The following is a 22,655-nucleotide window of genomic DNA, read 5'->3' as shown; positions in this document are numbered from 1 at the left end:
GTGTTTTTTCAAATGTAAATTAGGTTATGGTACAGTTGCCTGTTTTGCCATCTGTTATGAAATAGGACTTTCAACTATTGATATGTAACTAACTGAACAAAACACATCACAGTGGCTAGACGCAGAGCCCTCTGCCCAGACGATGTTGACTATTTTGGCATCCAATCAGATGTTCATGCCGACTGACCCCCCCTACTATGATTGACAGGCCATTTGGCCAATGCTATTTCCAAGTTTGTGTCAAGGAGGTGTTACCAGGAAGAATCGTTTGATTTCTCTGTAATGGCGGACCACGGAGACGGTGAAAGTATTGGGTTTAACGACAACAGGTGAGGTTATAGCGAATAAACCCAAGTGATCGATATTTGTGATAAATAATGTCTTATGCGGTTGTTAACTTGACATTATTGTGAAACTGAACTCCCAATGATTTGTTACATGCGCTCGCGAGGACATTCGTTGCTGCCGCTGACTTTTCAATGTGGCCACGCTAGTTAGTTGCTAACATTAGCCTCGTAACGTTAGCTAGCTAGACAACCTGACTCATCGTATATTTTTCTAAAAGGTGATGCTATTCGTGGAGTTAAGCAAAGCAGTTTCAACATAAACTACTTAATAGCTACTTAGACACGGACGATTGTTTCTGAAATGGTCCGTTAGCGTTAGCTGGGCGTGCAGACTTCGCGTCGATTTGAATGGCATAACATTAGACAACGTTAGTTAGCGTAGAGTAGCTACATTAGCTAACTGGTCAGCATACACATTCACTAGTTACTGTTCATTGGCCCGCAGATTACCAGTTTAACCAGTGAAACTGTCAAATTTAGCGACAGTCACTGCGTCGTTTGATGTCATCAAGCGATGAATCGCTAGCTTGACCGCGCAACGTAAGTAATACGCTAGCTACTATAGTTAACTAGCTTGATAACATGAGTGAATATTTTGAGACGCTAGTCTGTTGCTACAAACAGTAACCTGAACATGGGTAGGAAAGCTAGCGAGTAAAATGTTGTGTTGATTTTGAGCCAGGTCCATTTGGTTTGTTTCCAGGATGACGCAGCAGACGTTGCGTTTCCGCGGCCCTGCTCCTCCTCCAACCCCAGTGATGCGTGGTCCACCCCCACTTCTCAGACCCCCGCCTCCCCCTTTCGGTATGATGAGAGGGCCTCCACCAAGGGGGCCACCATTCGGGCGTCCACCGTTTGACCCCAGCATGCCACCCATCCCCCCACCAGGAGGCATGCCCCCGCCTCTCGGACCCCCTCACCTACAGGTACACCTGCCAGTGATGCAAGGATATTTTTTGAATTTAGACCATCCATCTATTCTAAAGTATGACTGCTGCACTTTTGGTCTGTCAGAGCTCGGAATGCATTGAGAGCCAGAACATCAGACTGCATAGTTAGTATAAAAGGCTTGAAATTGGAATGCATTTGTTTTTGTTTTTCAGAGACCTCCTTTCATGCCCCCTCCAATGGGCAGCATGCCCCCACCCCCAGGAATGCTATTCCCCCCTGGAATGCCCCCAGTTCCAGGAGCTGGAGCCCCAACTCTGCCCCTTGCTGAGGAGATCTGGGTGGAGAACAAGACACCGGAGGGAAAAGTAAAGAATGGCCTTTTACATTGGGCTGTTACATAGTTCTGTAATATTTCAACCTACCGGAATTAATATTTTCCTGTGTTTCACTCATAAGTTATAGATGGGTTGGTTGTTTAGCAACACAACTGACGCATGCACAACTATGGGGAAAAACAGACAGGGTTGGCTTAGATTGTTGACATGTAAACTATATTTGTTTATTGAAAACATAAATACATTTTATTTCTCTCAAATATATTGTGACAGTTGTTGATTAGCTTGTGAATTTTAGCCATATTAGCGTAGACGCGACATCAGTCAAAACACCTCCAAACAAGGCATGGTATCAAGAACAAGATAACACTAGCTGAAATGAGCCACCTGCGATTCCCCACATGGCAGCTTCTTGTCGTTGTTGCTAGCGGTCTGGCCATCCCAGAATTAAAAAGCCACACAGACTTCTGCCCCATTGAAGTGTGCACATTGTTTTCATGATGTTGTAAACCAACCCGTCTATCTCCCCCTACCCTTCCCCCTAGGCGTACTACTACAATGCCAGGACTCGAGAGTCAGCCTGGAGCAAACCTGAGGGGGTGAAGGTGATCCAGCAGGCAGAGCTCAACCCTGTTATGGTGACACCGGTGGGGACGGGAGCATCCTCCAGTAGCATCACATCAGTCAGCACTACAGCTGCACTACCCTCCCCAGTGTCCACACAGGCCCCCGCCCCATCCAGCACCATGACCACCAGCCCAGACTCCAACACCACCACCACCTCTGTGTCCCAGACCATTGCTAGTGAGTACATACAGTGCCTTGCAAAAGTTTTCATCCACCTTGGTGTTTTTCATACTTTTTTTTGTATTACAACCTTTAATTTAAATAGATTTTCATTTGGATGTCATGTAATGGACATACACAAAATAGTCCAAACTGGTGAAGTGAGATGGAAAAAAATTACTTGTTTAAAAAACAAAATGGAAAAGTGGTGCGTGCATATGTATTTACCCCCTTTGCTATGAAGCCCCTAAATAAGATCTGGTGCAACCAATTACCTTCAGAAGTCGTGTAATTAGTTAAATATAGTCCACCTATGCAATCTAAGTGTCACATGATCCGTCACATGATTTCAGTGTATATACACATGTTCTGAAAGGCCCCAGAGTCTGCAGCACCACAAAGACCAAGGAGCTCTCCAAACAGGTCAGGGACCAAGTTGTGAAGAAGTACAGATCAGGGTTGGGTTATAAAAAAAAACATATCAGAAACTTTGAACATCCTACGGAGCACCATTAAATCCATGATTAAAAATGGAAAGAATATGGCACCACAACAAACCTGCCAAGAGAGGGCTGCCCACAAACTCACGGACCAGGCAAGGAGGGAATAAATCAGAGAGGCAGCAAAGAGACCAAAGATAACCCTGAAGGAAGTCCAATCTCCGCTGTGGACCTTTTCAGAATCTGTACATTTTACAGATTCTCTTTACAGAAGAGTGGTCAGAAAAAAGCCATTGCTTAAAGAAAAAAATAAGCGAACACGTTGGCCAAAAGGCAATTTGGGAGACTCCCCAAACATATGGAAGAAGGTACTCTGGTCACAAGCATTTCGCTACACTCGCATTAACATCTGCTAACCATGTGTATGTTACAAATAAAATTTGATTTGGTCAGATGAGCTTTTTGACCATCAAGGAAAACGCTATGTCTGGCGCAAACCCAACACCTCATCACCCCGAGAACACAATCCCCACAGTGAAGCATGGTGGTGGCAGCATCCTGCGGTGGGGATGTTTTTCATCAGCAGGGACTGGGAAACTGGTCAGAATTGAAGGATTGATGGATGGTGCTAAATACAAGGATATTCTTGAGGGGAATCTGTTTCAGTCCTCCAGAGATTTGAGACTGGGTCAGAGGTTCACCTTCCAGCAGGTCAATGACCCTAAGCATACTGCTAAAGCAACACTCGAGTGGTTTAAGGGGAAATATTTCAATGTCTTGGGATGGCCTAGGCAAAGCCCAGACTTCAATCCAATTGAGAATCTGTTGTATGACTTGAAGATTTCTGTACACCAGTGGAACCCATCCAACTTGAACAAGCTGGAACAGTTTTGCCTTGAAGAATTGGCAAAAATCCCAGTGGCTGGATGTGTCAAGCTTATAGAGACATACCCCAAGAGACTTGCAGCTGTAATTGCTGCAAAAGGTGCCTCTACATAGTATTGACTTGAGGGGGTGAATAGTTATGCATGCTCAAGTTCAGTCTTTTTGTGATATTTGTTTGTTTCACACACACACATATTTTGCATCTTCAAAGTTGTAGGCATGTTGTGAAAAATCTAATGATACAACCCCCCCCCCCCCACCCCCCTGGGCATTTTTCAATTTTGTTTTGGGGGGAATACTTTCAAAGCCACTATAAATGGGAGAGGGACATCTGGGTCCCATCAAAGTTTTTGGCATGTCTGACCTTTTGTATGGTGAAAAATCCTGATTTGGTGAAGTTCACAAAGTTGCTAATGGGTTGTTTTCTGCTTGTTTATGGTTGGTTGTACTACATGACCAGACTGTGTTGCAAATGTCTGCTGGTCTTTGTCCAGTTTCTGCTGCTACAGATCTGCAGCCTGTGGCCTCCGTCCCCTCCAGTGTTGCGGTGACCATCAGTGTAGCCACCGTGCCAGCCTCCGTGACACCAGTCCAGACCATGTCCCTGCTGCCCCAGAGTCTCCCAACTGGCCTGCCCCACCACGCCATGTCCCAGCCTCACACTGCCTCTATCCCAGGCTTCCCCCCAGGGGTCATGCACCCCTTCAGATTGCCTCTACCAGGCATGCACATCCCACTGCCCGGTAAGACATAAGCTCCCTCATCCCAAACCCTCCGCTCTCTACCCACTTTTAACAGTATTGCCTTTCCATACTCTGTCATGTGTCATCCCTTCATTTGTTTGTCATAATGTTATGTCTCCTATTTTCATCTTCTGGTAAAGCAATAGGTTAAACAATTATTGTAGAATGGTCCTGGTCATGGCTGGAGTAAATAATTGGGCAAATCAATTCAACTTGTTTCTACTTAGTTTTTTTAATGATTCTTAAATCTTTTCCACTGGCATTTAAAATTAGGGCCACGTTCGAATGGAATTCTCAAATTCAAGCTGGGTTGAGGGAAACCCAGGCCAGTGCAGCCCAGTTTCACAACTGGTGCCAGCTCGATTAGAACTCTGGCTGGTAATTCTGTTAATATGCAACCACCAAGCTGATCACTGCTGGCTGCTATATGTTTAGCTAGCTTGTCTGGGCACATTGACTACTGCAGAACTGCTTGTCTGACATTACATGAATTTCCACCTTCATTCATTTTTGCACTACACAAACTTTTGAACAGTCAGCCCTCAAATGCTAGCTACCTAACGTTAGCCAGTAAATCAGTTGAAACAAGCTAGCTAACGTGCGCCAGCAGCAAATTTTGCTGGTCAGGTTGTTTTGAAAGCTAGCAAGCTACATCATATCAAACATGTCGCTTGGTTAGCTAGCTAGCAAATAGTCAATGCCATGATAAGCAATGTAGGATTTAAGCTATCTCGCCTGTTATGCTGGCATCAACGCTAACTGTTTAGCTAGCTAACTGACGTAAGTCTGGCTGGTACTGATAGGACTATGTGATAACGTTAGTTATTGCATGGTGAGGGTGAATAAAATTATTCAACATCTTGCTAGTTAGCAACATTGGCAAAGCCAGTTGCAGTCACATTGGCTACCTAACAACATGACATTTCTAATTTCTGGAAGCAGTGGAAATGCAATTTCAGCTAGACAAACAAAGAAAGCCCAATCTGGGTTGACTTCAAAGTGCCAATGAAAATAGTTTTATTCCACATTCAACTCTTAGCATTTTACACTGAATAAAAATACGAACGCAACATGTAAAAGTGTTGCTCCCATGTGTTTCATGAGCTGAAATAAAAGATCCCAGAAATGTTCCATATGCATAAAAGGCTTTTTTGTTGTTGCTCAAATTGGTTTGCATCCCTGTTTAGTGAGCATTTATCCTCCGTCACAATCATCCACCTGACAGGTGAAGCTGATTTTAAACAGCATGATCATTACACAGGTGCACTGTGTGCTGGGTACAATAAAAGGCCACTAAAATGTGCAGTTTTGTCACATAACACAATGCAACAGATATCTCAAGTTGTGGGAGCCAACAAATGTCATGCTGACTGCAGGAATGTCCACCGGCGCTGTAGCCAGAGAATTGAATGTTAATTTCTCTACCATAAGCCATCTCCAATGTTTTAGAGAATTTGGCAGTGCCTCACAACCGCAGACCACATATGGTGTTGTGTGGGCGAGAGGTTTGCTTATGTCAACGTTGTGAACAGAGTGCCCCGTGGTGGTGGGGTTATGGTATGGGTAGGCATAAGCTGCAGACAACAAACACAATTGCATTTTATCAATGGCAATTTGAATGCCTGGAGATACCGGGACAAGATCCTGAGGCCCATTGTCGTGCCATTCATACGCAGCCATCACCTCATGTTTCAGCATGATAACGCACAGCCCCATGTTGTAAGGATCTGTACACAATTCCTGAAAGCTGAATATGTCCCAGTTCTTCCTTGACCTGCATACTCGCAAGATATTTCACCCATTTAGTATGTTTGGGATGCTCTGGTTTGACGTGTACTTCAGCGTGTTCCGGTTCCCTCCAATATCCAGCATCTTTGCACAGCCATTGAAGAGCGGGACAAACATTCCACAGTCAACAGCCTGATGAAGTCTATGTGATGGAGATGTCGAGCTACATGAGACATATGGTGGTCACACCAGATAGATACTGACTGGTTTTGTGGTCCTTTTAAAAAATACCTTTTTTTTTTTTTAAGGTATCTATGACCAACCGATGCATATCTGTATTCAGTCATGTGAAATCCAAAGATTGGGTAGAGTTAATTTATTTCAATTGACTGATTTCCTTATATGAACTGTAATACAGTAAAGTCTTTGAAATTGTTGCAGGTCGCAGACCTGGTCGCAGACCTTCTTGCACTAATTATTGCAGAAACAAGTCCCTTTCAGTCCTGTAAATGTCACCATTGCCCAAGTTCAGCAAGGCGTCTAGAGAAAACAAATGCAGAAGCTAATTCGAAGGCTTTTGACATACTGCCTTATAAGGAAATGGGGTGTTAATTTTAGATGACTTAATCTACTTTCCTGAATTTAAATACATTTAAAAATAAAAGTTCAATACTCTCTCCATTTACATGACCAAATTATTCTTCCGTATTGTTGTTGCCAGGAAGAGAATACTAATGTGGTTTTATCAAAGTGATATTATAGTTGTGGGCCTAGTTTTGTATATGTGTTGTGTCAATAGCTGTCTGCCTTGCCCTGGCAGCTGGCACCTCTTCTCCTGTGTCCCAACAACATGCTTGCTTGTCCGTTCTTGCAGGTGTAGCAATGATGCAGATAGTAGGCGCTCCCTATATAAAGACAGTCTCCCCCAACAATAACGGTAATTCTTTCAAACGTCTCCAGTCAGCATTTTGTTAGGTGGCATGTTAGTGGTGTGTTGTGAAAATGATGCTTCTTATTTTTTGCCGCTTAGGCACCGCTAAACAATGTGAAAGTATTGCTGTCGTATCCTTTTCCTTTATGTTTCCTCAACATTAGTGATTTAGACATTTTAGGACATTCTTTCTTGTTTAAACTATACAGTTCTGATGCTTCCCCCCCCCCCCCCCCCCCCCCCGAACAGAGACATCTCTGCCCTTGTAATTATGATCAACAACCAATTTATTTTTGGCATCCGTGTGATGTGTCTTGTTGGATGTAACCGCGTTGTAGACTTGCATCAGTAATGTCACTGTTATTCTGTTGGTTTTAGCTAGGCTACTTTAGCAGGGTAACATTTTTAAGAGCGGAGTGGTCATTTATTTTGTAGACAGTGACAAAGGAGTATTGGACCTTGTTTCGACAGGCACCCTTATTTTCCATTCAGTAGAGGATAATCACATTAATGTTGTATTTTCATTTGATAATCATTTTCTTGTTGTGGCATGCCTTTTGTGTGTTTTTGTTAACATCTCAGTGGCTCAGTTTAGATGTTACCTGTGTGACTAACCAGGGGAAGGCCAATTTCTTTCCAGTGTGGGGAATTAGGTGTAAATGTTTCGCGTAAGACCTTTCTATATTTCAGGTGAATTCTTATATTAAATACACAACCGGTCAAATGTTTTAGAACACCTACTTATTCAATGGTTTTTCTTTTCTTTTTACTATTTTATACGTTGTAGAATAATGGTGAAAACATCACCTATGAAATATCACATATGGAATCATGTAGTAACCAAAAGTGTTAAACAAATCAAATGTTTTTTATTTCAAAACATTTTTTTTTAAAGATTCTTCAAATAGCCACCCTTTGCCTTGATGACCGCTTTGCACACTCTTGGCTTTCTCTCAACTAGCTTCACCTGGAATACTTTTCCAACCGTCTTGTAGGTGTTCCCACTTATGTTGAGCACTTGTTGGCTGCTTAAATAAATGAATCACTGTCACTAGCAAAGCACCCCACATCATAACACCACCTACTCCATGCTTTACGGTGGGAAACACACATGGGAAGATCATCCGTTCACCCACACCGCATCTCACAAAGAGGCTGGAACCAAAAATCTCTGATTTGGACTCCAGACCAAAGGACAGATTTACACTGGTCTAATGTCCATTGCTTGTGTTTCTTTGCCCAAGCAAGTCTCTTCTTATTGGTGTCCTTTAGTAGTGGTTTCTTTGCAGCAATTTGACCACAGATTCCATACAGTCTCCTCTGAACAGTGGATGTGTCTTACTTGAACTCTGTGACGCCTTTATTTGGGCTGCAATTTCTGAGGCTGGTAACTTCATTGAACTTTTCCTCTGCAGCAGAGGTAACTCTGGGTCTTCCATTCCTGTGGCGGTCCTCATGAGAGCCAGTTTTATCATGGCGCTAGCGACTGCACTTGATATTATCCGGATTGACTGACCTTCATGTCTTAAAGTAATGATGGACTGTTTCTCTTTGCTTATTTGAGCTGTTATTGCTGTAATTTGGACTTGATCTTTACCAAATAGGGCTATCTTCTGTATACCCCCTACCTTTTCACAACACAACTGATTGGCTCAAATGCATTAATTTGTGGAATTTATTTCCTTAGCTTTTAACAAGGCACACCTGTTAATTGAAATGCATTCCATGTGACTACCTCATGAAGCTGGTTGAGAGCCTGCCAACTGTGTGCAAGGCAAAAGGTGGCTATTTGAAGAGTCTCACATATATTTGTTTGGTTACTACATGATTCTGTGTTATTTCATACTTTTGTTGTCTTCACTATTGTTCTACAATGTAAAAAAAAAAAAAAAAAAAAAACCTTGAATGAGAAGCTGTTCTAAAACTTTTGACTGGTAGTGCACATCAATACATTTTAGGAATAAGAGGCACTAGCAAAGATGTCATCACCCTCTGCTACTACCCATCCCATGCTGTATGTTTGGTGTTGATTAGATGTGCAATCGATTGGGGTTAGGAGTTTATCAGAGCTGAATGTCTTAAGAAGTAGTCTGTGTATTTCACCTTCTACAGGTATGCTGCCCGGCATGGCCCCTCCCCTTGTTCCCATGATGCACCACCCCCAATTGGCCCTGGCGGCGCCCGCCTTGGCAGGCCTCCAACTCCCAGAGTGGTCCGAGTACAAAACGGCCGATGGGAAAACCTACTACTACAACAACCGCACACTAGAGTCCACCTGGGACAAGCCCCAGGAACTACGGGAGAAAGGTTGGTCTATTTAAAGCTTGGGTTTCTACAGCCAGCTATCATTCTTCCTGGACTGGTTAGTGAAATACTGATGATGGCGCCGACGGAGATGGCAGCATCGCGACTAGCTCTTAGGAAAATTAGCACAAACATTTCGCTACACCCGCAATAACATCTGCTAATCACGTGTATGGGACCAATAAAATTTGATATTTAACTGTTGCATGTCTAATGTGTGTGAGTTTCTCCTCCTGTAGAGAGGGAGGCAGAGAAGGCCAAGGAGAGGCAACAGGCCCTGGAGGAGGAGGCCATGGAGATGGAGGACGAGGAGCCCAAAATAGAACCCCCTAATGAGATGAAAGAGGTAAGAGGAGAGCTGGCGCGGTCTCCTAGTCAGAAAGTTGGCATCAAATGTTCAACAGCCCTTTTTTTTTTTACATCCGCAGCACTAAATGTTAAAATTTGATAGGGTGGATCATTTGAAGAATACTCTTTTAACGGTTGTATTCCTTTCATTGAGGAGGTTAAGGAGGAAGAGATGACTGAAGAGGAGAAGACTGCACAGAAAGCCAAGCCAGTGGCCACTAACCCTATCCCTGGCACTCCCTGGTATGTACCCACTGATGGTGATGGAGCCATGTGCTGTTGTATGAGGCTGAACTTTAATCACTCTCCTGCCCATGTGCCCTATTGAACATGTGTAGGTGTATTGTGTGGACCGGTGACGAGCGTGTTTTCTACTACAATCCCACCACGCGTCTCTCCATGTGGGACCGGCCAGATGAGCTGGTGGGGCGGGCCGACGTTGACAAGAATATCCAGGAACCACCTCACAAAAGAGGCCTGGAGGATGCCACCAAGAAGCTGGGTACGAACACGCACACCCCCAAAAAATGTTTGATTTTAGAAGGTGGGATTCCAATTTATATTCAAGTGTATATACAGTTTACCCAATACCTTTTAATTTTTTTTTTTTTACCAGTTTGACCAACTTTATGTAATCTATTTTACGAGCTGAATGGCACTGTTATGAGAAGTTTAATTTCCAAGCGGTCAAGAACATTTGTTTTTGAGACGGGATATCACCAAAGCTGTGTTGTGTTCATTAGTTACAGAGAGGTCCGAAATTGACACCCTTGATAAAGATGAACAGAAATGAATGCTGGAAAATAAATAATTAATATACTGAGCTAAATTGTACTTTCCAAAAATTGCACAGAGAGATTTTGTTGAACAAATAAATTCATATATAGATCAAAATTGACACCCCTGTTTTCAATACCTTTCAATACGTCACCCTGCGAGGATAACGACACTCAGGCTTTTTCTAAAATGTTTTATGAGTTAGAGAACACATTGGGAGGGATCTTTGCCCCTTCAGCCATACCGAATCCTTCCAGATCCTTGATATCAATTGTCTGCGCTTATGAACTGCCCTCTTCCATTCAAACCACATGTTTTCAATCGGTTTGAAGTCCGGAGACTGCTAGCCATTGCAAAATGTTGATTTTTGTGGCCAATAAACCATTCCTTTGTGTTCTTTTTTTTTTTATATGTGGTTGTTATTGTCTTGCTGGAAGATCCACTTGTGGCTAAGTTTCAGCCTCGTAAGGGGACGCAACCAGATTTCCCCCTTAAATGTCCTGGATAAAGTTATATCAGGGTCCAGACACTACTTTTGCGATATTACTTTGTTTTCGAGAAACTTACCCCACCCAGCGAGTGACTTCCTCGCTTTCGAATAAGACTGTAAACGTAACAAAATGTGGAAAAAGTCAAGGGGTCTGAATACTTTCTGAAGGACAGTGTGTGTGTGTGTGTGTGTGTGTGTGTGTGTGTGTGTGTGATCTACACACAGTGCCTTCGGAAAATATTCAGACCCCTTGACTTTTTACATATTTTGTTACGTTACAGCCTTATTCTAAAATGGGGGGAAAAAAAGATCCTCAGCAGTCTACACAAAATACCCCATAAAGACAAATCGATATGTTTAGACTTTTTTTTTTGCCAAATAAGATACCTTATTTACATAAGTATTCAGACCCTTTTCTATGCGACTCAATTGAGCTCAAGTGCATCCTGTTTCCATTGATCATCCTTGATGTTTTTACAACTTGATTGGAGTCCACCTGTGGTAAATTCAATTGATTAGACATGATTTGGAAAGGCACACACCTGTAAATACAAAGTCCCACAGTTGACAGTGCATCTCAGAGCAAAAACTAAGCCATGAGGTCCAAGGAATTGTCCGTAGAGCTCCGAGACAGGATTGTGTGAAGTCACAGATCTGGGGAAGGGTACCAAAATATGTCTGACGCATTGAAGGTCCACAAGAACACAGTGGTCTCAATCATTCTTAAATGGAAGAAGTTTGGAACCATAAAGACACTTCCTAAAGCTGGTCACCCGGCCAAACAGAGCAATCGGGGGAGAAGAACCTTGGTCTGGGAGGTGACCAAGAACCCAATGGTAAATCTGACAGAGCTCTAGAGTTCTTCTGTGGAGATCGAAGAATCTTCCAGATGGACATTTATAGTAGTGGCCAGACGGAAGCCACTCCTTTGTAAAAGGCACATGACAGCCTGCTTGGAGTTTTCCAAAAGGCACCTAAACATTCTGACCATGAGAAACAAGATTCTCTGGTCTGATGAAACCAAGATTGAACTCTTTATGCCCAGCGTCTGGAGGAAACCTGGCACCATCCATATGGTGAACCATGGTGGTGGCAGCATCATGCTGTGGTGATGTTTTTCAGCAGCAGGGACTGGGAGACTAGTCAGGATCGAGGGAAAGATGATTGGAGCAAAGTACAGAGATCCTTGATGAAACCCTGCCCCAGAGTGCTCAGGACTTCAGACTGGGGTGAAGGTTCCACTTCCAACAGGACAACGACCCTAAACACACAGCCAAGACAACACAAGAGTTGCTTTGGGACAAGTCTCTGGATGTCCTTAAGTGACCCAGACTTGAACCCGATCTAACATCTCCGGAGAGACCTGAAAATAGCTGTGCAGCAACTCTCCCCATCCAACCTGACAGAGCTTGAGAGGATCTGCAGAGAAGAATTTGAGAAACTCTCCAAATACAGGTGTGCCAAGCTTGTAGCGCTGCCAAAGGTGCTTCAACAAATGACTAAGTAAAGGGTCTGAATACTTGAGACGGCAAAACACCACTCTCAACGTCAACAGTGAAGAGAGAACTCCGGGATGATGGCCTTCAAGGTAGAGTTCCTCTCTCCAGTGTCTGTTCTTTTGCTCAGCTGCAATATTTTTATTGGGTTTTTCTTTGCCCCTTCACTGTTGATGTTGAGACTGGTGTTTTGCGGGTACTATTTAATGAAGCTGCCAGTTGAGGACTTGTGAGGTGTCTGTTTCTCAAACTAGACATTCTAATGTACTTGTCCTCTTGCTCAGTTGTGCACTGGGGCCTCCCACTCTTTCTATTCTGGTTAGAGCCTGTTTGCGCTGTTCTGTGAAGGGCATAGTACACAGTGATGTATGAGATATTCAGTTTCTTGGCAATTTCTCGCATGGAATTGCCTTAATTTCTCAGAACAAGAATAGACGGACTAGTTTCAGAAGAAAGGCTTTGTTTCTGGCCATTTTGAGCCTGTAATCGAACCCACAAATGCTGATGCATTAGTCTAAAGAAGGCCAGTTTTTTTTATTTATTGCTGCGTTAAAACCTCTTAGGGCAAGGTGAGACGTCTGCGTCTCACATAGCCAACAGGAAATGGAAATGCGCAACGCCAAATGCTAATAGTACTCGCTAAAACTCAAACTTTCATTAAAACACACATGCAGGGTACTCAATTAAAGCTACACTCGTTGTGAATCTAGCCAACATGTCAGATTTTATAAGGCTTTTCGGCGAAAGCATGAGAAGCTATTATCTGATAGCATGCAACCCCCAGAAATACCTGTAGGGAACGTAAACAAAAGAATTAGCGTAGCCGGCGCTACACAAAACGCAGAAATAAAATATAAAACATTCATTATCTTTGACGAGCTTCTTTGTTGGCACTCCTATATGTCCCATAAACATCACAATTGGGTATTTTTTTTCCGATTTAAATCCGTCCATGTATACCCAAAATGTCCATTTATGAAGCCCGTCTGATCCAGGAAAAAGCAGCTTTACAAAACGCAACATAATCTTGTTAAATTAAAAAAGTTTCCGATAAACTTTGACAACACTTCAAACTACTTTTGTAAACCAACTTTAGGTATTAGTAAACGTTAATAATCGATCAAATTGATCACGGCGCGATCTGTATTCAATAGCAGCAATTCTTGAAATGATGGTCCATTTTCTCTCTCTCAAAACTTCCTGCTGTGTACTCGATAACAGGAAGTGCCTATTTCTCATCTCACCAAGGATTAACTTCAAACCAATTGACAGTACTGGCGACATCGTGTGGAAGCTGTAGGCATTGTAAACTGGTCGCTATCTATTTTCCCTTGCCATAGACCATACAGGCAACTGGCGGAAGGATATCTTTTATTTTTTTGGTGAACAGTTTTCCTTGGGTTTTTGCCTGCTCCACACGTTCTGTTATAGTCACAGACATGATTTAACTAGTTTTAGAAACTTCAGAGTGTTTTCTATCCACACATACTAATCATATGCATGTACTATATTCCTGGCATGAGTAGCAGGACGGTGAAACTTTGCGCGATTTTTAACAAAACTTTGAAAAAAAAGACCCGATCTTTAAGAGGTTTTTAATTAATCAGCACAACCGTTTTCAGCTGTGCTAACCTAATTGCAAAAGAGTTTTCTAATGATCAATTAGCCTTGTTAAAATGATAAACTTGGATTAACTAACCCAACATGACATTGGAACACAGGAGTGATGGTTGCTGGTAATGGGCCTATGTACATATTCCATAAAACATCGCCATTTCCAGCTACAATTGTCATTTACACCATTACTTTAATTGACAAAAATTTTGATTTTCTTTTTTAGAAAACAATGAATTTTCTAAGTGACCCTAAACTTTTGAACGGTAGTGTGTATATAAACTCAGCAAAAAAAGAAACGTCCCCTTTTCAGGACCCTGTCTTTTAAAAGATCATTTGTAAAAATCAAAATAACTTCACAGATCTTCATTGTAAAGGGTTTAAACACTGTTTCCCATGCTTGAACCATAATTAATGAACATGCACATGTGGAACGGTCGTTAAGACACTAACAGCTTACAGATGGTAGGCAATAAAGGTCACAGTTATGAAAACTTAGGACACTAATGAGGCCTTTCTACTGACTCTGAAAAACACCAAAAGAAAGATGCCCAGGGCCCCTGCTCATCTGCTTGAATGTGCCTTAGGCATGCTGCAAGGAGGCATGAGAACTGCAGATGTGGCCAGGCCAATAAATTGCAATATCCGTACTGTGAGATGCCTAAGACGGTGCTACAGGGAGACAGGAAGGACAGCTGATTTGTCCTCGCAGTGGCAGACCACGTGTAACAACACCTGTACAGGATCGGTACATCCGAACATCACACCTGCGGAACAGGTACAGGATGGCAACAACTGCCCGAGTTACACCAGGAACGCACAATCCTTCCTTCAGTGCTCAGACTGTCCGCAATAGGCTGAGAGAGGGTGGACTGAGAACTTGTAGGCCTGTTGTAAGGCAGGTCCTCACCAGACATCACCGGCAACAACATCGCCTATGGGCACAAACCCACCGTTGCTGGACCAGACAGGACTGGCAAAAAGTGCTCTAAACTGATGAGTCGTGGTTTTGTCTCACATCGGGTGATGGTCGGATTCGCGTTTATTGATGAAGGAATGATCGTTACACCGAGGCCTGTACTCTGGAGCGGGATCAATTTTGGAGGTGGATGGTCTGTCAAGGTGTGGTGTGTCACAGCATCATCGGACTGAGCTTGTTGTCATTGCAGGCAATGTCAACGCTGTGCTTTACAGGGAAGACATCCTCCTCCCTCATGTGGTACCCTTCCTGCAGGCTCATCCTGACATGACCCTCCAGCATGACAATGCCACCAGCAATACTGCTCGTTCTGTGTGTGTTTTACTGCAAGACAGGAATGTCAGTGTTCTGCCATGGCCAGCGAAGAGCCCAGCTCTCAATCCCATTGAGCACGTCTGGGACCTGTTGGATCGGAGGGTTAGGGCTAGGGCCATTTTCCCCCAGAAATGTCTGGGAACTGCTGAGTTTGTGTCTGTGTGACACAGGGAATAAAATACACAATGAATAACGAGTAAAAAATAAGATGACTAAATGAAGGGAGTACCAGTACCGAGTCGATGTGCAGGGGTACGAGGTAATTGATGTAACTGTACTACATATACAGTGGCTTGAGTAAGTACTCAAAGAAATGGTTAATTGTCCTAAACAATCTAAATTCATCTGTCTCTGGAAACCCATTGAAAACTTGTGGTTTGAATTGAAGAGGGCAGTCCATAAGCACAGATCAAGGATGTGGAAAGATTCTGTGTGGGAGAATGGTCTAAGATACCTCCAAATGTGTTCTCCCACTCATAAAACATCTTAGAAAAATGCTCAGTGCTTGTTTCCTTGCAAGGTGAGGTATTGAAAACAGGGGTGTCAGTCATTTTTTACCCTACCCTTTTGAGGGGAGAAAAGTATTACTTCAAAAAAAATCGTTTTCTGAGCAATTGTATTAGTATAAAATGTTTTAGTATTCAATATAGCTCAGTATTTGAATATATTTTATACTGTAATTTTTGTCAATTTTTTTTATCAAGGGTGTCAATAATTTGACCCCACTGTATGTCCTAGCTAATTTAACTAGATGCATTACAAGGTCCAAAACATTTTTCCCATAAAATTACTGACAATAGCCCTAGCTATTCTCTTGACAATGAATTATTACCCAAGATTCCATAATCTCCACAGCCCTACTCTCATTATGCCTCTGTGGGTTTTCATGAGGATGGCCTCATTTATAATGTTACACAGCTGTCTTATCAATTATCGTTCCCTCAGGAATCAGCAAAGAGGAGCTGGAGGCGGCAGCAGAGGAAGCTCTGGAGGATGAGCCTGTGAAGGCCAAGAAGAGGAAGTAAGTCCACAGTCCACCTCTCCATCCAAGGGCCCAACACAGGGGCCAATAGCAGCATGAGGAGGCACTCAGTCATTCTTCCTCTTGTCTAAACAGATAAAACAGCATGTTCAAATTCAAATAAACCTATAATGTACTCTGGCTAAAAATCTAAATTGTTAGTTGAAGGTTTTTTTTGTGTTTTTATTTTGTCATCAAACCCTAAATTGCTTGATTTGGATCTTTTTCTGTGGGGGTGGAGGGACTGACTATTTTGGTGGGAAGTAGTTTTTGACCCAGCTTGCACTGCCTTAGTAAAGCCTGATTTATGTCTTCACTGGGTCTGTTGAAGTGGTGAATCAATGGTCACTGTCCAGGTTACCCAATCAGTCACTGTTTCCCATCAGTGCCCTCCAAGCCTGCCTCTCCCTGCTACCCCAAACACTGGTCCAGTTGCACACGAGACTATTGTTCAGGGAAAAGGCCTGTAGAACACATGATGCCAACATGGGCCTCCAAGGTAACCACCTTGCTTCTAAAACTACTGCTTTAGGAACCCCAATGAAACAGCAAATTAAGACATTCACCTCACTGCCCTGTCCTGCCCTAGCTTTATGTGATTGTGGAACATGGAATCCCAAGTTCATGACAATGAATATCAGTGGTCATGTATTTGACAAATCCTGCCACCTCCAAACCTGTAAGACCTACGCAAACCCTATCGTATATAATTTGGAGTTCTCTTTTGTTAGAGATGGCCAGTGATTGAACAGTCAAGTATAGTGCACCTCCACTATTTCTTCGTCATACCACCTGGATAGAGCAGAACATATCGTTTCCCTATTTAAAGAACTTAAGTTGCACCCCAGTCCAGCCCCGTAAACTCCCTATCTATCATCAAATGTATGTATAAAGCCCTTTTCTTTTTTTTTACATCAGCAGATGTCAAAGTGCTTCTAGCTCTCCCCAGTCCCCGTGTGCCTGGTCCCTGACGTGTTCCCTCTGCTTGCAGGAAGGAGGAAGTGATGAAAGAGGCGGACTCTGAGAAAGAGGCAGCCATGGAGGCGGAGCTGAAGGCGGCCCGAGAGCGGGCCATCGTGCCCCTGGAGAGCCGCATGACGCAGTTCAGGGACATGCTGCTGAAGAGAGGGGTAAAACACTTCAATCCAACGCAATACTGTAACCAGCTCTGTAATGTTAGACACATTAATCTGAATGGAAGCCCACCAAGGTACACTCTTCAGTTAATTCTCCTTTTCCTTTTATTCCTCTGCCTCTGTCTTCTCTCTTATGCTCAGCTGAATGACAAATACCTTTCTGCCTATGTTTTGCTTTGGTAATACAAAAAAAAGGAATACAAAATGTTAGATAAAAAAATGTTACTGCAATGGTCTGATTTTTGAATTGTAATGATAGGCTATGGATTTAACATTTCACTATTTTATGTAGGGAAGACATGATTTCATAATTATCCATTTATTGTACATAACGGTGACCGTTTCGTATCTTTCTTTTTTCGAAAATGACTCATGCCATATGCTGTATAGGTGTTTCTAACTATAGCTTTTGTTCTTGGGTTTGTCCAATACCATCCATATGTCTACAGGCCTACACTGCCTATGACAGTCGTTAATGTTCCTTGTTTACAAACTGGCATGCAGAGTAGATAATTGCCTATTTTACATTGTTATAGTCTCATCTCTAATCTGGGTTCAGCTTTCTTGTCTTCACCTTCTGTTTATGTATTACATGAACTATGTGTCAACCTTTCTGTCCTATTTGACTAAACCCAGGTGTTCAACTTCTGTTCTGCCCCAACAGAAGCTTGTAACTGACACATCCAAAGCAGCAATAAAAATAAATCTAAATTGTATTGTAAACCGTATTGAACTACCCTGGCAGGGGATTTATTTGGAGCTGCCTGCCTGGTCTCTGGAGCCTTTTCCATGGGCACCACCAGGCGTGATGCAGACATTTTTATTGCCTTACTCTGCTCTTATTATAATTGCTCCTTTGTGTGTCAGTAGTTTGAGGAGTAAAACGTGACTCATTCCGACCCTTTTAGATTCTGATGGGGGACGACCAAAGGATTGTTTTCCTTGAAAGCAACTAAGTTGACTGATGAGTGAACTTGTTATGTGGATGTTGTTGAAGCCCACCTTGATTGGCCTGGTCTCATGCCCTCTTTTAACCCCGTGCCCGCAGGTCTCAGCATTCTCTACCTGGGAGAAAGAGCTGCACAAGATTGTTTTTGACCCGCGGTATCTGCTGCTCAACCCAAAAGAGAGAAAGCAGGTATTGTATACTTACAGAATCAATTAATCTATTTGGTTTTAAAAGTACAAGAACATGTCTCCTTTGCCATATTCTGTGTTATGGTAACATGAGCTATGTTTCACTTTTGGGGGAAGGTCAGAGCCCTGATATTAGGTAATGAATATCCTTAAGGGTTACCTGCCACAAATGTCTTTATTTTCGCTAACTATTGTTCTGTGTGTCTGCTGGTCTTGTACAGGTGTTTGACCAGTATGTGAAGACCCGGGCTGAGGAGGAGAGGAAGGAGAAGAAGAATAAACTGATGCAGTCTAAGGACGAGTTCAGGAAGATGATGGAGGATGCTAAGCTCACCGCCAGGTCAGACCTCACTTCAAACACCCATCAGTTCAAACGTTGTCTTGGTATACCAGGCTGTTGCACTCATTAGTAATTTAGTGTCAAGTGTCCATTTTGCATTGTCGTTGTTTCTTGGCCAACTAAGAGTCTTTCTTTGTTTCAGGACAACGTTCAGTGAGTTTGCCTCCAAGCACGCCAAGGACCAACGGTTCAAGGCCATCGAGAAGATGAAGGACCGGGAGGCCATCTTCATTGAGTTCATGACCTCTCTCAAGAAGAAAGAGAAGGAGGACTCTAAGAACAGGGGAGAGAAGGTGAGCACTGGAAAAAACCCATGGCCCACTGAATACAGACGCCTGAGGAAATGATATGCTGGGACAAGTACCTTGCTGCTTGCGGAGTTCTGTGCTTAGGGAAACCTGGAAGAAATACCTAAATTGTTAATTGACAACACTTAGAACAATCATTTAAGTTGTTGTTAAATGTCTACCTGACCAAGTGTGTGTGTGTGTGTTCCTCTTATAAGCCTGGTCTGCCCTCGTGTCTGTCCCAGGTGAAGCAGGACTTCTTTGAACTTCTTGGGGACCACCACCTGGATGGAGGGCAGCGCTGGAGCAAGGTGAAGGACAAGCTGGAGGGAGACCCCCGCTACAAGGCTGTGGAGAGCTCCAACACCAGAGAGGAACTCTACAAGCAGTATGTGGACAAGCAGGCCAAGGTGGGAGGAATAGCCTTGGCACCTCGCTCAGAGGCTGCCTGCAGCCCTCATTCATACACTGACTCCAGCTCTTCTGGCATCTAACTCAGCCCATAGGCACAAACCTGCCACTATTCAGTGGCGTGCGGTTAGGCGCCGTTTGAGCACTTGACGTGATGGGAGTCATCTGTCATGCCGCCTGTGATGATTGTGTGTGTATATTATGTGTGTGTGTGTGACGGTTTCTCTCTCTGCTGCCAGCACATGGACTCTGATAAGGAGAAGGAGATGGAGCGCGCCGCCAGGATAGAGGCCAGTCTGAGGGAGAGGGAGCGCGAGGTGCAGAAGGCCCGCTCTGAGCAGACCAAGGAGATCGACAGAGAACGGGAGCAGCACAAGAGGGAGGAGGCCATCCAGCACTTCAGAGCCCTCATGTCGGATATGGTGAGCTCTCTCTCTCTCTCTCGCGCGCACATACACACACACACACCTGAAGTTAGTTCACTGAATAAGAAAAATAGGACTATAATTACTAGTTTAACTTGGGTGTACCAAAAAATTGGCCCTGTTTCATATGACCTCTGAATGCAAAAAGTAATTTATTATTTTAACTGCATTAATGCACAGCCTTGTGCAGTGATTTATGTGGACAAAGAACTACTTGCCAGATCCTAATGCTGGGGGGGGGGTGTGTGTTGTGTGATCAGGTGAGGTCGTCTGATGCGTCGTGGTCAGACACCCGGCGTAACCTGCGTAAGGACCACCGCTGGGAGTCCGCCTCTCTGCTGGAGAGGGACGACAAGGAGAAACTGTTCAACGAACACGTGGAGATGCTCTCCAAGAAGAAGAAGGAGAACTTCAGACAGCTACTGGACGAGACCGTCATGGTGAGGGGCAACCTTTTTGTGGGGGGCTGGTGTGACACTCCATTCCAGGGCATGTTGCACACTGACATGGCCGCACGAAATGGGAACTCACTGCAGTCCGTCTGAACGTGCTGTCGACATGAAGGTGGCGTCGTAGACGATGTACATGCATGTCATTTAGATATGGTGTGTAATCCTGGGACAAATGACTTGATAGTAAGTGCTGTTGTTGTTCACCCAAAGATCACACTGACCACCACGTGGAAGGAGATGAAGAAGATCATCAAAGAGGACCCTCGCTGTATCAAGTTCTCCAGTAGTGACCGAGTAAGACCTCTGCTTTTCTCTTTACCTTCCTGTGTGCTGTTGTTTACGTCAGCTACCCATGTACTGAGTAAACACCAGGCAACAAAAAAAAACGCGCTGAGGGGTTTTGTGTGTGCTTTGTTTCTCAGAAGAAACAGAGGGAGTTTGAAGACTACATCAAAGACAAGTACATCACAGCCAAAGCTGACTTCCGAACGCTTCTGAAAGAGACCAAGTTCATCACGTACAGGTGGGTGATTGAACACATGGGCTGGCTTGACATCTTTACACTGCCACCTGAGGGAATGAGGTTTCAATTGAAATGTATCATAAGTTGGTTTTTACTTTTAATGGAATTTATACTTCTAATTCAGAATGGATTATCAAAGAATTGCTTGTTTGCTATTGGGTCAGCAGGAGGCGCTATTGTTTCAACTGCACTGCCTCTTAACCCCTCCTATATTGTTGAATTGTTGTACTGTAGTCAAGATATCGGCAAGATCCACTCTAGTCTTGTTTCTCCCAACACGTTATTTTTTTCCACTGACTGCTTCCACCCATGTTGTCCTCCTCAGGTCGCGGAAGTTGCTCCAGGAGTCTGACCAGCACCTGAAGGACGTGGAGAAGGTTCTGCAAAACGACAAGCGTTACCTGGTGCTGGACTGTGTCCCGGAGGAGAGGAGTAAACTAATAATGTTCTACATCGAGGACCTGGACCGCAGGGGTCCCCCTCCTCCCCCCACTGCCTCTGAGCCCACGCGACGCTCCACGAAGTGACCACGGAGAGTGCTAGAGAGCCAGAGCATGAACCCACCTGTCCTAGTGCAGTATTTAAAACTGTAATGCCTCATCATAAACCCGGAACATCCACCCCCTGTATTTATTAAATGCAGTTCTGGGCCGTCGTGGCTCTCCCCTCCTGCCTACAGGGCCTGATGATGATATGCCCACTTCCCTGTGACCCTTAACATCTGACCTTTGGCTAAGGTCAAAGGGATAGGCATAGTAATACATCTGTGGTTTTCAATCTGCTGCAGTTGCAGAAACCTACAACATGTGCGACAATGTAAATGATCAGTTTAGCTGTTTCTGTGACTCAAGGCATTGCAGGTCTTGGTAATAACTGTTAGAGGGTGTAATTTTCATGTACCATCTCACAGTACAGTTGAAATGCTTCTCAAAGCGCTTTCATTTTGATAGGTTGCTGTTTCTGTAAGTGTTTTACTGGATTAAAGGCAACCTTTTTTTGACAATCTTGTCCTATGATCTGTCAGTGTTTAATGTTTTTGTTACCAAACAATTTAGAGTAATCTATGTAGGTATCAAATGCCCTGTTTGTACCTGGAGCTAACATGTTCGGATTGTGCTGACAAAGGAGACATTTAAAATAATCTAACAACGCAACGTTAAATGATGATTTTTTTTAGCAATTTTTTACTGAGAATGACAGTCTACCCCGGCCAAACCCGGACGACTCTGGGCCAATTGTGTGCCGCCCTATGGGACTCCCAATCAAGGCCAGATGTGATGAAGGTGCTCCCATGAAGCCTGGGTGCTCCAATGAAGGTTGTAACGATGAAATTGGCCTTAAAATGCTTTTGGGGAAACTGGGCCCAGGTCCTCCTGACCACCTTCAGAGGTAGTCGAGGATGTGTTGTAATGTATCTAGATGTCGTAAACCATTTAAATCGTCCTCCTGAAAGGACTCCATTGACTCGAGGCATGTGTCTTAAAGTAAAAATGTGCATTCTGCTGAAATATACC

General features: G+C 43.6%; 1 protein-coding gene across 5 annotated transcripts; it reads left to right on the top strand.

Moving 5' to 3' along the window:
• Positions 1-228: 228 nt before the first annotated feature.
• Positions 229-22,149, top strand: LOC109892994 (transcription elongation regulator 1-like). 5 transcript variants are annotated; one of them, XM_020485953.2, is made up of 21 exons: positions 229-329; positions 1,051-1,273; positions 1,451-1,603; positions 2,119-2,377; positions 4,179-4,427; positions 7,030-7,092; positions 9,199-9,393; positions 9,630-9,736; positions 9,896-9,981; positions 10,077-10,240; positions 16,355-16,430; positions 17,422-17,560; positions 18,615-18,704; positions 18,925-19,043; positions 19,186-19,336; positions 19,576-19,740; positions 19,981-20,163; positions 20,427-20,606; positions 20,829-20,912; positions 21,041-21,141; positions 21,467-22,149. In XM_020485953.2, the coding sequence occupies exons 1-21, from the start codon at positions 283-285 to the stop codon at positions 21,666-21,668; spliced, it is 3,036 nt and encodes a 1,011-aa protein (XP_020341542.1). In that variant the 5' UTR covers positions 229-282; the 3' UTR covers positions 21,669-22,149. The 5 variants fall into 5 exon arrangements, with proteins under 5 accessions (XP_020341542.1, XP_020341541.1, XP_031682805.1 ...); XM_020485952.2 differs by having other exon boundaries at positions 9,893-9,981; XM_031826944.1 differs by lacking the exon at positions 229-329 and adding an exon at positions 624-887 and having other exon boundaries at positions 9,893-9,981.
• Positions 22,150-22,655: the final 506 nt, after the last annotated feature.

The sequence above is a fragment of the Oncorhynchus kisutch genome, linkage group LG6, assembly GCF_002021735.2.
Source record: "Oncorhynchus kisutch isolate 150728-3 linkage group LG6, Okis_V2, whole genome shotgun sequence".
NCBI classification, from domain to species: domain Eukaryota; kingdom Metazoa; phylum Chordata; class Actinopteri; order Salmoniformes; family Salmonidae; genus Oncorhynchus; species Oncorhynchus kisutch.
Note: the sequence above shows the minus strand (reverse complement) of the source record. Positions and strands in the feature narration are given on the sequence as shown.

Coding starts and splice junctions, on each gene's coding strand:
- LOC109892994 (XM_020485952.2), top strand. CDS start 283: ATGGCGGACCACGGAGACGGTGAAAGTATTGGGTTTAACGACAACAG. Junction 9,737..9,892: donor CCCCTAATGAGATGAAAGAG/GTAAGAGGAGAG, acceptor CCTTTCATTGAG/GAGGTTAAGGAGGAAGAGAT. Junction 19,741..19,980: donor ATGTGGACAAGCAGGCCAAG/GTGGGAGGAATA, acceptor CTCTGCTGCCAG/CACATGGACTCTGATAAGGA.